The sequence below is a fragment of the Balaenoptera physalus genome, assembly GCF_965194825.1.
Source record: "Balaenoptera physalus genome assembly, chromosome: 15".
In the NCBI taxonomy this organism is placed as follows: domain Eukaryota; kingdom Metazoa; phylum Chordata; class Mammalia; order Artiodactyla; family Balaenopteridae; genus Balaenoptera; species Balaenoptera physalus.
The window spans coordinates 75,646,921-75,663,341 of NC_138894.1; the positions used below are offsets into that span (position 1 = coordinate 75,646,921).

The 16,421-nt window shown below is 46.1% G+C and overlaps 1 protein-coding gene across 1 annotated transcript in view; it reads right to left on the bottom strand.

Annotated features, from left to right (window-relative positions):
- PLB1 (phospholipase B1) overlaps positions 1 to 16,421 on the bottom strand; it is a 128,476-nt gene that overhangs the window by 95,447 nt on the left and 16,608 nt on the right. Inside the window, exons 3-7 of the mRNA XM_082426134.1 lie at positions 7,092 to 7,153; positions 5,768 to 5,840; positions 4,519 to 4,568; positions 1,125 to 1,165; positions 498 to 541 (exon numbers count right to left, since the gene is read on the bottom strand). Coding sequence (XP_082282260.1) covers positions 498 to 541; positions 1,125 to 1,165; positions 4,519 to 4,568; positions 5,768 to 5,840; positions 7,092 to 7,153 — 270 coding nt within the window. The remainder of the gene's footprint in view (positions 1 to 497; positions 542 to 1,124; positions 1,166 to 4,518; positions 4,569 to 5,767; positions 5,841 to 7,091; positions 7,154 to 16,421) is intronic.

The following is a 16,421-nucleotide window of genomic DNA, read 5'->3' on the forward strand; positions in this document are numbered from 1 at the left end:
TCATTTCATTTTCCTGAATCCAACTGAGATATTTATTTTGTCAGTAAGGGAATTACTACAAAATGAAATAAACTGAAAATTAGAGCTGGGTCTTCTCCTTGGTGTGATGGGGGGTTAGGGGGTGGAGGCAGTGAATGGTGGACAGGTTCCCAAATGAAGTGCTGTAAGTCCAGCCCTGGGGTCCCGGGGGAGAAGCAGCCTCAGGACTCTGGTCCAGCCACCCCCTGACTCCTTTCCCATGTCTCCGAAGCTTATCCCAATTTCTCCTGGAGTCTCTTTGCTCAGGGACCCTCAGATACGTTTCTCATGCCCTCCTTTCAGGGAATGTGTCTTTTCATACCCTGGCTCCCTATCTGTCCTCTCAGAATGCCTCCCCCTTTTCTCAGGCTCTGCCCCGAGGTGGCCAATAGGGTACATCCTCTTCACTAACCAAAATGCTGCTGTGTCGGGAGGGGCAGGGACAATCTGGATTCTGGCCATGAAAACACAGAACTCACCGGTCACCACTCCCATGCACGCCTGTGGTTCCTCGCTTTCAGTCCTGCAAGTAGAAGCAAGCATATAAGCCTCTGACTGCATTTGTCGCCTACCAACCCTTGCCCCCGACTGCTGTGGTCTCTTTCATAACAAGCGTTGGCTTAGCGTTGCTCTGGCTCTGGTTTATCCTTCCTGGAGACAGAGACACACCTCAGATGGCAATGGAGTCACCAAAAGGGGGTGAGCAGCTCTGGACCCTCCTCCCTGCCCCCGTTAGTCTGGTCCAAAGTTGGAAGAGGATGCAGACCCCGTGCTGAACGAGCGTGACCCTGGTCCAACCCGGCCAGCTTCCTCCAGAGCAGAGCAAGGAGAGTGGAGGAAGGAAGCAAGAATCCCACATTCGGCCTTTTTCCCACTTTTCCTCCCTTATTCCCCTATTCGGGGGATTCCCGGGCGCGGGGAGTGTTGGCCACAGAGGCAGGAGGCTGCATTCTGGTCCCCCCTCTGCCGCCTGATCCTAAGCGAGCCTGGAGCAGGTGTCTCCTCCCTGGCCCTCGGGTGTCCCTGCCAATGAAGCAGGGAGATGAGAGCGGATCAGCTCTGAGGCTCCTCTCAACTCTGTTGCTCTGTGGCTCCAGGACAATTACCATTCTTGCTTCTCCAGGTCATCCGCCCCTGAGTCTGGAGGCTGGAAAAGATGCAAGGTGTGAGCAGCTCAGCCAGGGATGGCTGCAGATCCTGTCCTGGGGAGACCCCAGCTGCCTGCCAGACGCCCCCTCCCACCAACAAAAGGGAACCCGTGGATCCAGAAAAAGGCCAAACCCACCCATGTTCGTTTTTCAGGGAGGGAAGAAAGAAGGTTAGGTTTTCTCCAAAGCTCGTTGGTTCAAACTCAGAGTAATAAAAGGTATAAACGTTTTCTTCAGAATAGAAAACTGGGTGGGAGAGCCTGGACTTAAATGCATCTCTGTAGAATATTAACATCCCACAAAATAGATTGTTTTATTGTGATCTTCCATAATCTAAAATGTATTTGTGTATTGTTTGTCTCCCTTGCCTAGAATGTAAGCGCCATGAGGGCAGGCATTTGTGTCTGTTTTGTCCTTGATTATATTCCTTGGACCTAGAACAGTGCCTGACACATCATAAGTACTCAATATATACTTGCTCAATACTAATTTTTGATGCTTGGAATTGTGCCCAGTACATAGGGATGCTTGGAATTGTGTCCAGCACATAGAAAGTGCCCAGGACATATTAGCTGTCGTCAGTAGTATTATTTTCACAGGTTCTGACACCAATTTTCTCTCTCAGGACTCCTAGAAGACAGTGTCTGTGGTGCTGACAGGTGATGCGGTACCCACATTACCAACACCCAGCCTGCTGCGGCTTCCCTTCAAAGGACCTGCCTGTCCTTAACAACCCAGCTCCAGTGACAGCCATTCAGTCTGTAGAACTGGGCCACACCTCTGGAGCCCTCTTGGGAGGGCAGGCTGACCATGACCTTCCTCTAACTGGGATGGAGTCCTCTCTGCTTCTCAATAAGAGGGAGCTTGAAAGGAAAATTTCCAGGGAAAGGTAACACATTAAACAGAAAATCACACGCAGATGCAAGTCAGGGAGCGTAAGCATGCCAGACAGGAGAAGTCCTGAGGGAGGCCAGCCTCCGGGGCCGAGGCAAGGGGGAGAGCCTGTGCCCAACCAAACGGGACCTGATGGACAGCAGAGGTTTCCCTCAGAAAAGCTGGATGGGGGTGGTGAGGGGAAGGAAAGGCGAGAACAAGAGGAACAAGGTGGAGAGAGTGGGGGAGAGCTCAGGGAGAGGTCACAGAGGGAAGGCTGGGACAAAGCCAGCAAACTCCCATGCCACCATTTTGCCTGCTGCCCCCATTTTTCTCCCCACACTCTTCATTGGCTGCCTGTACTGGAGACACACAACCAAATGAGACACAAGCCCTGGCTTCATGGAATTTGATATAGTGCGTTATAACCTCTCTGACGTGGAAAACGTCTGTGACTCTTAGTCAAGGGGAAAAAAAAGTCACAGCTAGTATATTGCAGTATAACCCTATTTAGGTTACACACACACACACACACACACACACACACTCTCTCTCTCTCTCTCTCACCCTATATGTTGGAGTGTGTGTGTGTGTATGTGTGTGCGTGTGTTGAGGCCAGAGAATAGGAGATGCGAGTGAGATCTTCAATATTTTATACTATCTACATGTGCTTTGAGTTTTTTCTTATACTGAACATGTACCACAATGTGATTAGTTTGAAAATAATTTTGATGAATCTGATCTTTAACGTTCTGTGAGGACAAGGAAGTCCAGAGCAATGAGACAAACAAGTGCTAGTAATGGACACAAGTAAGCGATCGGCCTTGGCGACAGAAAGCCTCAGGAACACGAAGCAAAAGCGTCAGCCTTACAGACTTCCGTCTTTTTCATTTCACTGTCTTCCATTATTTTTCCCTGGCCTGATGTCTTTTGTGAACCAGGCTAAGCTCACGACAGGTGACTCTCAGGGCAGACAGAGGAAGGTAGCCTCCTAAGAACTGTGCATTCAGGGCTTGCCCTGAAGGTGGAGGTGCCCGTCAGTGTGATGATAATGATTCCGGGGCTAGGAGACCGTCATGGGCTGAAACCGTCTCCCAGCGCCCTGGGCCTCGGGCTCCCAGGAGGGGAAAGGGTGAGCTGAGTGACAGCAGGAGATGTGGGGCTGAATAATTCATGAGCGAAAGAACTCTCTCAGAGCTGGGACCAGAGAGTGGAAACTGTTGATTGGTTTAACTTTAGAAACCTGACTTGGGGTGGAGATTTCCCTGCAGTGAATTTCCCTGCCCAAGGAAGGAGAATTTGAGTCCTCCAGCTGGTGTCACACATTCCTGGCTCCGCGATGTAGCGATCAGCATGCAGGGACACACAGGCTCGGCGGAGTCAGTGTGCTCTGCGTGACATGAAACCTCTTTTCTCATTATTCCAATCCCCCCCTTCACATCCCTCCCACTGGGAAACCTCCACCTTCACCCTCATACACACACACACACACACACACACACGGTCACATGTGCAGTTTTAACACCACCATCACAGGTAGAAGAGAACAAGGGCAGGAGCCCTGGCTGCAGATTTCACTGGGCCCTGGTCAGTTTTCTAATGTGAAGTCCCATCCTTTACACACGGCTGGCGCTGTGCGTGGGGTAGCAGGACGGGGCTTGTAGCGAGGAGGCCGGCTGGGCCCAGGGGCAGGGGCTGAGGCTGCAGGGGGTACAGAGTGCAGCAGGGACACGGGAGGACATGGGGAAGGACACGTGGTAGGTGGAGGCAGGAGGAAGGCACAGGAGGGGAGAGGCAGGGGCGTCCTGGTTCTGGTGCAGGAGGTACAGCCGGGCCCCAGGGCAGAGCTGAGAACACCTGATTAGTTGTCTGTTCGGCTGGGGGCTGCTAGGACTTGGGGGGCAGCAGTGCTGAGACCAGGGCAGGTGGGACTGTGGGAAGCCAGGACTGACTGGGGAATCACACTGACAATTCCGCTCTGCTCTCCAACCCTCTTCTCTTTCTGCTCACCTCCTCTCTCCCCTCTCTTTCCATCCTTCCCTTCTTATTGCTTTCTTTCTCTGTTCCCTGACCATATAGAACAATACCACTTACAACCTATTAGCAAAGAAGAGTGTATTTTTAAACATTTACCATGCAGGTAAGGACATTTTTGTTCTTTATCTCATAAAGAGAAAGTTTAAGAGATTACTTTTAAAATTCTGTGTGACCTTTGACTTAATTTATCATTAGGTTTGATTTTTTAATGAAACTCCAAAAGTTCCTTCATCCTAATGTAAAGGGAGGCATTCATTTCATTTAAGACAACAACAACATCAACTCAGAACCCTAGATTTTAGGATGTTTTCCAACTCAGAGAATGCTCTTCTCTCCCCAAACGAAGCGTTCTGCCTGGTTACTAGGAGCTCATTCAGAAGGTCACCAGTCCCAAACCCTATACCTCCCACCTCCACCTCTTTGACAAACTCACAGTTTCCACATTGCCAATGGCTGCCACAAATTTAATATCAGAAGGTCTCAGAGAGTGGACTGCAAAGACAAGAACGCATGTAAGAAGGTCAGATCTATGTTCCCCACAACGCGGGCCAAGGGCGCCAAATGGGAGAAGCAGACCCGTGTCCCCCACCCCAAGGACAGCTGCTGAGGCTGCATCTGTTGGCCGTGGGAGTGGGAAGCTGAAGATCAGGCAGTTGCTGGGAGCCCTGGAAACCTGCTCCAAAGAGGCTCACTCCTCTCTGGAGGCCACACTGCTAACTGGACTCAGTATCTCCAAATAGGTGTCCCATGGAAGGTCACTCACAGCCCTCATTTCCCTCTCACCTGGCCCTCTTTCTGCCTCTTACTTCCCTCTATCCCTTGGCTCTGCATTTCTGGGCTACCATTAATGAGTGAGAGAGCAACAAATTAAAACGAAAGCCATCTGGGTTCAAAAGGGATCGTGTTAGCTTGAAGGACTCAAAGCCTGTGAACACACATAAACATCAGATGCAAGCTGTATGAAGATGGTACACCAGGAAGCCTCCATGACCTACCTGGGCCCCCAGCATCCTTAGAATTAAGTTTCTTTAGAAACCACTGATATATTCCTTGGTCATGTTATGGGGGCATTAAAGGTAAGCCTCCTAAAGAAGCCACTTCCTAAGAAGTACATCAATTTCTTTTTCTACCCACATTCCTTACATGACAGAATAGTAAGAATAGCACGCTTAACTGGAAACCCTGGTAAGTCAGTACAATGCAAACATAAACAAATCCATTAAACGCAGTTTATAATGCAGCCACATAATAGGATAAAGCTGGAGAAGAGGACCAGCTCAAGAGCAACATTCATAGCATCCAGGTATTAGATAAATGTAGCCCATTACAGGAATAATATGTCTAGAGCTGCCACTGTGGCTACATTACAGGATTGGGGAAGGCACGTGAGTGACCAAGCTCCAAGCCACAGCTCCTGTGACACGGTCTACCCACCTGGAGGTGAGCTCTCAGAGGTTGCCCTCACCCAGGCAAACCACTGTGGGGTCATGTCGGTTTTATCTCTGTGTGGTGTGTTGGGCTGTGTCCCTCCATAGGAATGACTGAGGGGGCCAAAAGAGGAAGGACTAAGGATGGGGAAGAGGGAAGACTTGAACAGCCAAAAAGTGCAAGAGGAGTAGTGTTGGAGCCTCTGCTGGCCACACCAGAGAGAAGACGCTGGCCTTCCTGGCTCATGGCTCAGCGTCACATACCTGAGTTAGAAGGCACATCAGATCCTGACTTCTTTGAGTTGCATGAGAATGGAAAACTCTTCAGGCTCTGCCGCTGAAACCGAACATCAGAAACATCAACTGCCTTGTATGGAAATATTACAGGTCCTGAAAACTTGGTGTAGAAATGACCACGTACTTGTTGTACTGGGCTCAAAATCCAGAAGCAACAACTTTCCATAGTCATGTTCTTCTAACCCCTTACCCAGTTCACCTAGTAAAAGGGGACACGTGCCTATTGACAACGATTTTAGCAGATGGCAGTTAAGGATACCCCAGAACAGTGGGGTGGAGAGGGAGGGAGGCTAAAGAATAAGAACAATTCTTGGAATAGTGAGAAAGTTCTGGAGATGGATAGTGGTGACAGGTGCACAACAATGTGAATATACTTAATGCCATTGAACTGTATACTCAAAAATGGTAAATGTTATGTATATTTTACAATAAAAAAGAAATCATTAAGAAGAGACCCAGCATATCTAGACTGAAAAATTTAAAAATCAATTCTATCCTATTATGTTTTTTGTATTATCTGCTTTCCTTCTTTAAATTTGATTATTTACACGAAAGTAGGTATATGAGGCATTATGCTATTTGCTGCTGGTAACTGGATAAAGTGGAAACTGGGAGACTCTCACATTCCCACTGGAACGGCATGTGTCCTAAGCCCAGAGGGGCTGCTGAGAGCACAGGAGGGAATGGGCGGCCAGTGCTGGGGTCCTCAGGACCTCTTGGCCTCCTCAGATGCCCGTGAAAATCCAGAGCAGCCTCTGCTTCTGTGAATCACATGGAGGGCTTTGGGAAGGGAGGTTATACGTTTTCTCCCCAGAATTGAGAGTGGAAGGGGAAATACTCCAATGGGGTAAAAATGTGCAGTAAATGAGTTGCTTGACCACATCTCTCTGTCACAAGGAGACGCAAGTTAATTTCTCGTGAATTACCAATTTCGGTAAGAGATAAAGCATTTACTCTCAACTCTTATCTTGTAGATGTTCTGGGAAGATCTCACCCAGATGCCTTCAGATAACTCCCAGCATCTGCTTCAAGGTTCACAGAGATAACCAGCCCATCGATAATCTTTCCAGACACTTCTGGGAACCACCTGCTCACTCTGCAGGGATGATGCGCCCCAAATTCCAGGAGATACGGCTATGCTCTGTCAGGCAGCCCGGCTGTCCCTGGAGAGCCACTCATCTAGCCCATTCCCTCAAGGCCTCAGGGAGGGAACCTGCCAACTTGCATCAAGACTTAGATTCACCCTCTAGAAGGGAACTCACTCCCCCTCCCGTGAGGACAAAGCCCTGACCTCTGGCCATAGCTGCTCTTCCAGTGTGTTCTCTCCAGGGGAGGTATGGGCCTGGGTAGTTCCTAAAAGAAAGCAAAAACAGTTCAGGTTATTTAGCTGGAAATTAACTCCCACCCAGATTTGCAGCTTTCGTGCCCTTCCTCCCTGCCCGACCTATGTGCCCTGCTCAGTAACGTCCCTTGTGTTAGGAAAGTCCAGGTTCCATTCCTTCAACTATCACCTCCATTGTTTGGGACACTGTGCTTCCATTAATGCAGCCTATTAATCAGAATCCCCAGGATGAAAAGCAAAAGTGCTACCTGGGAGGGGTCAGCAATGACCTTATATCATTCATGGGCACATTACCACAGATGCCTTTATTGGTTCCTTAGCGAAGGGCAGAACTCTCCGGGAGAGTAATGTTGGACAAATAGCTGCTGTTGTTTGGGGATCCAGGACAAATCAGGGAAGGCAGAGGACATCCGGGAACAGTCTGAAGGTGATGTGAGCTTAGGAGCTTAGCCATAACTATACACAGTGGCTGGACAAGGGCTGTCTCCAGTGGGCTTACTGACTGGGAGGCAAAGAGGAAGAAAAGGCAGGTGGAGAGCTGCTAAGACACGGTCCTTGTCCCAGCTTACTTTGGGCCAGTCTTTTAAAACTTTTAATTTTATTTTACTTTTTAAAAATATAATATATGTACAATGAGAGACTCATTTTATAAGCTAATGAGTTTTCCCATCAAACCTACCATCAAACTTTTAGCTACAGAAATAATAGTGCAGTGTACAATAACAGCACTCATTTTTAAATAAAGGAACCAAGACAATCACCCACGGTGCCACTACCCCTAGAGCCCAAGAGTGGTTTCATATGCTCACACCCGCCTGTCCACCATCAGGCTCCTGGTCAGTCACACATTTATTCAGTTGTAATCAATGTGGATGCAATGTTGTATCCTACAAGCTCCCTTTAATGTTGTATCATGAGCTTTTTTTCACACTGTTACATAATCTTGATGCTTACTTCAACACCTTCAAGAAACATTTATGATACTGATATGTAATCAGAGGTCTGGCTCCCTTGCTTCCTCTGGCTTCTCCCCACTCAGTTCTCTGCCCAGAGCGCCCACTCCTTGTAAGGGCATATCATGCAAGAACCCCCAGACAGCATCAGACAAGGCTGAAGGGAGACCTGACTTTGGGGAGAGGGCTGGATTTCTTTTCCACCCCACCCTTCTTTTGCAGCTTTACTTTTTGACCCTGAAAAGAATTTATCTGGAGTTTCATGAGGAACAAGAGTATATTTCCATTTCACGCCCACAGTGAGATCAGGCACTGATTTCCACTTCGGAGCTCGTAACAGGAATGTTGGTTGTATCCTGCCCCCAGATCTCAGTGACCCTTTTGAAATGCCCGGAAGAAATGCTTCTGTGCAGAAAGAACTGCATGATGGGAAGGTGTTGAGGTGTGGACAAACACAGAGTGCTCGGAAGGGCTGGAGCAAAGGGTTCATAACTGGAGGGGAGGGGAGGGCAGGGCAGGGCAGGGCAGGGTAGATGAGGCTGCACAGACAGATGGCAGCTGGGCTGTGGAGCTGTGAATGCCAGGCTGTTCCACAGGCAACAGGAAGCCATGACCAGTCTTTGAAGAGATGACTGTTAGGGTGTGTTTTAAGAAGATCATCACTCTGGGGGTAGTGGGGTAGGTGAATTCGCAGGGCAGAGATTTGAGACCATTTTGGTAACACTGTTTTTAAGTCAGGATAAAAATGTATATGGTAGTCAACACTTACATGCAGCTTCTAGGTGCCAGGCACTGTTCTAAGCACTTACGTGAAATAATTCATTTACTCCTCACAACAACTCTATGAGATAAATGCTATCATCCCCACTTTACAGTTAAGAAACAGGCCCAGAAAGGGTAAGTGACATTTTAAAGGTGACACAGTGAACACTTGGTGATGGAAGGATTTGAAAATGGGCTGTCTGGCCCCATGGGCCGTGCTCAGAACCAAACTAAGTGTAAGTCACAGCCTAAGATTTAGACCAGGGCTCAGCAAACTTCTTCAATATAGTCAATATTTCAGATTTTGCAGACTATACAGTCTCTGTCACAAATACTCAGCTCTGCTGTTGTACTGTGAAAGCCACCGTAGATAACATGTAGACAAATTATAGAGACATTTGAACTTCATATAATTCTCATGTGCCATTAAATACCTTTCTTTTTATTTTTCTCAACCATTTAAAAATGTAAACACCTTTTTGGATATCAACAAACTGATATTAAAGTTTATATGGAGAGGCAAAAGACCCAGAATAGCTAACAGAATATCAAAGGAGAAGAACAAAGTCGGAGGACTGACACTGCCCAAATTCAAAAGTTACTATAAAGCTACAGGATGATACTGGCAGAAGAACAGACAAACAGACCCATGGAACAAGAGCGAGTGCCCAGACACAGACCCACATAAATAGAGTCAACTGCTCTTTGACAAGAGTGCAAAGGCAGCACAATGGAGAAAAGACAGTCTTTTCAACGAATGCTGCTGTAATAACTAGATGTCCATGTGAAAAAAAAATCGATCTAAAAACGTAAAAATCATTCTCAGCTCATAGGTCATACAGAAAGTGGCAGAAGGCTGGATTTGGCCCGTGGGCCGTTGTTTGTGAACCAATGTCTGATCTAGACACTATTTTTGTTTATAATTAATTTTTATTGGTGTATAGTTGCTTTACAATGTTGTGTTAGTTTCTACTGTACAGCAAAGTGAATCAGCTATACGTATACATATATCCCCTCTTTTTTGGATTTCCTTCCCATTTAGGTCACCACAGAGCACTGAGTAGAGTTCCCTGAGCTACACAGTAGGTTCTCATTAGTTATCTATTTTATATATAGTACCAATAGTGTATATTTGTCATTCCCAGTCTCCCAATTCATCCCACCCCCCTGATCTGGACACTATTGAAAAGAGGTCATCAAGGTGAAATGGGAAGATCACATCTCTGGTGATCAGCAATATCCCTTAGCCCTGGGCATCCCCGCTGGGAGCCTGGGATCCATCTCTAGATTACCAGGCTGGTTGCTGCGGCCGCAGCGCGGCCGCAGCTCCTCATTGGCCTTTGCCAGCACCTTCACAAGTAGAGGAACACAGGTGCTAGAGCGACTCTCCCCTGGTCTTTGAGAAATGTCCCACTCAGCACATCTCCTGGTCCTCCAGGCTTCATGCCTGAGAAATAAAAAAATTGCTCCTCAAAGAAAGCCTTTGGTCTCTGTTGAAACTAGCAGTTTTCTTAAAAAAAAAAAAATTTTAAACTACCACTTAAACTACCACTTAAAAGAACTACAAAAAGAAGAATGAAATAACGTCATTTGCAGCAACGTGGATACAACTAGAGATTATCATACTAAGTGAAGTAAGTCAGAAAGAGAAAGACAAATACCATATAATATCACTTATATGTGGAATCTAGAATATGACACAAATGAACCTATCTACGAAACAGAAACAGACTCATGGACATAGAGAACCGACCTGTGGTTGCCAAGGGGGTGGGGTTGGGGGAGGGATGGAGTGGGAGGTTGGGGTTAGCAGATGCAAACTATTATACATGGAATGGATAAACAACAAGGGCATTTAGAAAAGAAAAAAAAAAGAAAAAAATAATCCAGAGAGACAGATGTCATTATTAGTATAATTTATAGCAATGAAAGTTAAAATTTTTCTTTAGAGAGGTGGGGCTGGGTTGAGAGACCCTATCTGCTGACTCTAAATCTAAAAGGTTTTAAAGGGGCTCAGAAGAGCTTGTTTTCGAAGACAAGGGATGGATCCCTACATCTTTCCCTGAAAACATCATGGAATCTTCTGGGCCTAATTTTTTTCCTCTGCAGACATTAAATCATGCATTTCCCCATTTTGTGTGTGTGTGTGTGTGTGTGTGTGTGTGTGCGTGCGTGCGCGCATGTGTGCCCATCTGTTGAGAGTCATAAAGGCAGCAAGAACTTGAGGAGTAAAGAGACAGAGAAAAGGACAGTAGAGAGAGTGCGTCCAACATTTGATGCTGTTTTTACCCTTGAAACACTTGCCAAATCATGGGCAACAGAAATCAGCAGCTAAGTGGCTAATATGCTGGGCAGAGCTTCAGACTGTCCACGGAGCTGGGGGGAAACATTGGAGTCCAGTGCCCATCAAGGAGGAGGTGCCCTGGTGAATGTCCCAGTCTTTTATTTGGGACTTCAAAGAGCTAGACCCTTGGAAGATGGATAAAGTGGAAATAGACCAGCCTCCAAAAAGACTGAAGCCCAGCTTTGAGTCAGTTCGATTCCCAGTATTAGATTAGGGTGATCTGCCCCTACCTAACTGCTTGCCCAAAGTAAAGCCTTTATGGAAGAAGACAGCACCATCTGGAACATACAGTTATCTAATTTTTCATACACAATGCCTGGCTTTCAATAAAAAAAAAAAATTATCAGGAGATAATACCAAATAAACAGAAACCAAGAGAGAGAAAAAAATCCCAACAGACAATAGACAGTGAAAAGTGGTGGAATAATGTGGAAATAAAGGGATAATATCTGCAGCTTTGTTAGCCTGATGTTTTTTTCCCAGTTGGGGTGAGGAGTAAACCAATGGGATATTCAGTGGGGCGATCCAGGAATGAGAAGGAGGAAAAGGGAAGGGCAGAGATACACTTCACATATTCCTGGTTGGCTGGGAGTCCGTGTGTGTGCTGGGAAGACCTGAAAGAGCCCCACATAAAATTAAAGTGAAGAAAAACTTGAGAATTGTCTGCAACTTTGTGTTCATTCCCCACCCTACACACAGACCGATAAACAGAGCCTTACAAATTCAAGGTCTTTGGACACCACCTCTGTCCAAATCACTGATCACTAAACCATGCAGACTCAGGGGTGACTCCTAGGATGCCAGGTTAAAAAAAAAAAAAGAAATAAAAAACTGAGCAAAGACATCAGTGGCTGTCCACTGTAGGGAAACAGATTCCACAGTTTAGTTCCAGGCAGGTTACTGAAAAATGAACCAACAACCCTCAGAAATGGAATATGAAAAATTGTTAAATTTTATCAGACATGTCCAGTTTTCAACCAAAAGTTACTAGATGTGCCATGAAATTGAAAAGTGAGACCCATACTCCAGAAAAAAAAGAAGCCAATGAAAACGTGTTCTGAGTGGGCCCAGATGTTGGGTTTTCCAGGCAAGGTCTTCAAGGTAGCTATTACATATAAGTTCAAAGAATTAATGAAACTACGTTCAAAGAATTAAAGAAAAATGTGAAGTTTAAAGACTCAACAAATAGAAGCTATAAAAAGAAAATTCCAGAGATGAAAAATAAGATAACTGAAAGATTTACTAGATGGGCTCAGTAACAGACTTGAGATGGCAGAAAAAAGAATCTGTAAACTTAAAGACAGATCAATAGAAAGTACATTTCTGAAAAATACAGAGGAAAAGAGATTGAAGAAACAAAAATAGAGCCTCAGAGGTCTGTGGATACCGTCAAGCATACAAAACATACAGGTAATGAGTCCCAGAAGAAGCAGAGAGAGAAAGAGGCAGAAAAAGATTTGAAGAGATAATGGCTGAAAATTTCCCACATTTGGTGAAAAATATTGAGTCACAGATCAAAGAAGCAGGGATAAAAACAAAAGCAAACAAACAAAACAACCACTTTAGGTAAGAAAAACACAATTTTACCTAGACACATCAACTGTAATAATTGATGTGTCCAGGTGTAGTTTAAAGCCAAGGTAAAAAAAAAAAAAAAAAAGCTCAAACAGCAGAAGAAAAACAGCTTTTCATGCATAGGAGACCAACATTACGATTAACAGTCAACTTATCGGAAACGGTGGAGGCCAGAAGGCAGTGGAATGACATATTCAAAATGCTACAAGGAAGATTACCCCACATGCAAGCATGGTAATGTAAGAAGAGATGACGTACAGCAAGTAAACATGGAGGCAAATCCAAAATAACATTGCCTGTATAAAACAGAAGCCAGCAAACTATGGCTCATAGGTTAAATCTGCCCACAGCCTATTTTTGTATGGCTCACTAGATAAGAATGATATTTACATTTTTAAAGGGTTATAAAACAAAGAAGAATATGTGGTAGAGACCATACATGATCCACAAAACCAAATATTTACTGTTTGGCCCTTTACAGAAAAAAATGTTTGCCAACTCCAATACGAAAAATAAAAAATAATAGTGTGGAGTTTAAAATATATGTAACATATTGCTGTGGGCAGATGTGAATGGAGTTAAATGGAGTTACACTGTTGTAAGGTTTTTCTTTATCTGGGGAGTGATTAAAGTACTCATTTATATTAGACTTTAATATAACAAGGATGCATGTGATAATCAAATACCAAAATAACAAAAATGTATAATCAGCAAGCTAATATTGGGCAGGATACTGTGGGGGAACTGAAACAAGAGAAATGTTTAATCCAAAGAAGACAAGAGAGGAGGAGAAAAGATCATAGAACAGGTACGACACATTGAAGCACAGAGAGTCAGATATCATTTTTAAGCACACTTGGGAAGAACAGAAAAGAGAAGCTTAGGGGGCTGCATGAGAACTTCCTTCAGTGTCTGAAAGGTCTGGATACCAAGGGGGATGGCCTTGTTCCATGTGGCCCCCAAACCAGGACTGGACCAGTGGAGACAGGTTGTCCCTTGGTAGAATAGCTAGAGCTACCTGAATAAGAACGGAGCTAGTGGGAAGCAGCCGCATAGCACAGGGAGATCAGCTCGGTGCTCTGTGACCACCTAGAGGGGTGGGATAGGGAGGATGGGAGGGAGGGAGATACAAGAAGGAAGAGATTGGGGGATATATGTATATGTATAGCTGATTCACTTTGTTATAAAGCAGAAACTAACACACCATTGTAAAGCAATTATACGCCAATAAAGATGTTAAAAAAAAAAAAAAAAAAAGAATGGGGTCGCCCAGGGCACTTGGTCCAGGCAGCGGGTGGGGACCATGGGGGGCATGTGGTACATACACCAGGCAGGTGTTAGGAGCTTGGACACCCTTGGTCTAGTCAATCTCTCCATGCCTCCGTTTCCTCACCTATAAGGTGAGGTTGATAACACTTGCCTTGTGGAGTTGCTGTAAGGATTAATCACATGTAAACATGATATCAGCATGGTATCTGACATGTGCTAAAGGTTCAGTAACTGGTAGTTATGATTATTATAATCAGTATAAGAGAGATGATTAAGCACAGACCATTTTTCAGATACTTCCAGTCTCAACATTCTGGGATTTGCTTATATAACTAGAGAGTTCGTGTTTACCCTGATGATCTAAATCATCCCTGATAACTGCCCTGGGGCGTCGCAAAGAGGCTGTACCTGGAATCTAAGTGTCTAGACCTGAGGACCCGGATGGAGACTTAGGACCCCTGGGTCCTATCCCCACTGACTCCTGGGCCCTCACTCCAGGGCTTCCCACTCTGCTTCCCATTCTGCTTCCCACCAGTAAATGGAAGAAAAATTCTTGCCTTTCCCATAGCACCCCGAGGTATTGTGGGAGAAATTGTCAAAGCACTTGTGGCCTGACTGGACCCCAATCATGGAATCCCAAGGGAATTTTCCCATTTGGAAGGTTGTTTTAGCCTCAAGCTCGTGGATCTATGAAGGGCTTAGAGCTCCCTGAAAAACTACCACCTCAGTATGGTCAATAAGGGAAAAAGACAAATACTTTTCCACCCTGCTAGGCAGGAAACAGAATGTGTGTGCACACTCTGAGGAACAGGTTTGGCTGAGATCAGTCTTCCAAGCTGGACAGAGCTGTGACCACTGGTGTCCTGGAGCCAACAAAGGGCCATCATAGTATTAGGTCTTGGCAAGGCAAAGTCACACACGGTTCTCCTCCGGGAGGCCCCTCTGAACCACTGGTTCTCAACCCACTGTCTGCTGCCCAGCCCCCAACACTGAGATTCAGACTGGATTGGCCTGGGGGTGGGGGGCCTTGGTGTGCTGGACCCCAGCAGATTTTCAAAGCCCTTTGAGTGATGTTCATGTGCTTCTGAGGTTAACAGCCCTGACTCTTCAAGGAAACCCAAAGCTTGCCAGCCCAACAGCTGGCCAGGGGTAGGGAGTGTGATTTCAAAAGCAAAACTAAAACAACTCATGCTCTCTTAATTAGTAGATTTCCTTTATTTTTTTGTTATTATTTTTTACTTAGACTGTGTCTAGAGCACAATTTTCCACCTCCATCCCTGCCTTGAAGAAAGATGGCCATGTTGTAACCTTGATCAAGCATCAATCTCTCTGGACCTTGACTTCCCCATCTATAAAATGGGGATGAGACTGGCTTCCCTGGCTTCTTCACGGGTTTCTTGCGAGAACAGGAAAGCGCTGTGTGAATAGGAGAGGCCACACACTTGCAAGGGAGGACTTGTCTCCCTGGATGAATGGGAGACATATGCCCTGGGCAGTGGGAAGGACAGTCAAGGCCAACACATGTGGAATTAAGGCCACTCTTCAGTGTACATTAAGTCTGGGGGCTCTTTGAAAAAGTGCAATGTCCTCACAGCAACCCTAAAGGGTAAGTAGAGGCAGGATTGACAGGCTCTAGAGAGGCTAGGTAACTTTCACCAGCTCACACAAACCACACCAGCAAGGGCAGGGTCAGGCCTCGCACCAGCACTGCCATCCACTAACCGGTGAGCTACCTGGGTAAGCTGGGAAGGGGAGGGTCCAAGTCAGCCAGGGTTTGTCTTCTGTGCTGTCCTGGGCTGTAAGCAGGTCTTCTGGGCTTTGCCGGTCGCCCTGTGCAGCATCTTATCCCCATTCACACTTAGGGCCTGTGGGATGCTGTTTTCGACCTGCGGGCAGGCACCGCCCGGGTCAGGCACAGCTGCTGCTCCTATACCAACAGTGCTCTGAGGAGCACAGGATGCTATCGGGGTGCTTGGGCACCCACGTGCCGCAGTCGGTGAGGGCAGCCCAAGGGCCAGAGAACCTTTCTGGGGTAGCTAGACTGACCTCTGTCTTAGAATTCTAGAATGGCTGCGGTGGGCTGAACTTTGAGATCATCTCGTTTAATACCTCAGCAAACCGAGACCCAGAGAGGTTAGCAAACTTGCCAAAGACCACTCAGCAAGTTATCGAAGGCTGTGTGTGGAGCTCAGTTCTCCTTAACCTAGTCTGGCCTGCTTTCCTTGGGACCAAAGTCTGTTAAACTTACGGTTACCAAAGGGGAAAGGTGGGGAATGGGGAGGTTGGGATTAACATATACACACGACTATATATAAAACAGATAACCAACAAGGACCTACTGTATAGCACAGGGAACTCTGCTCAATATTCTATAAT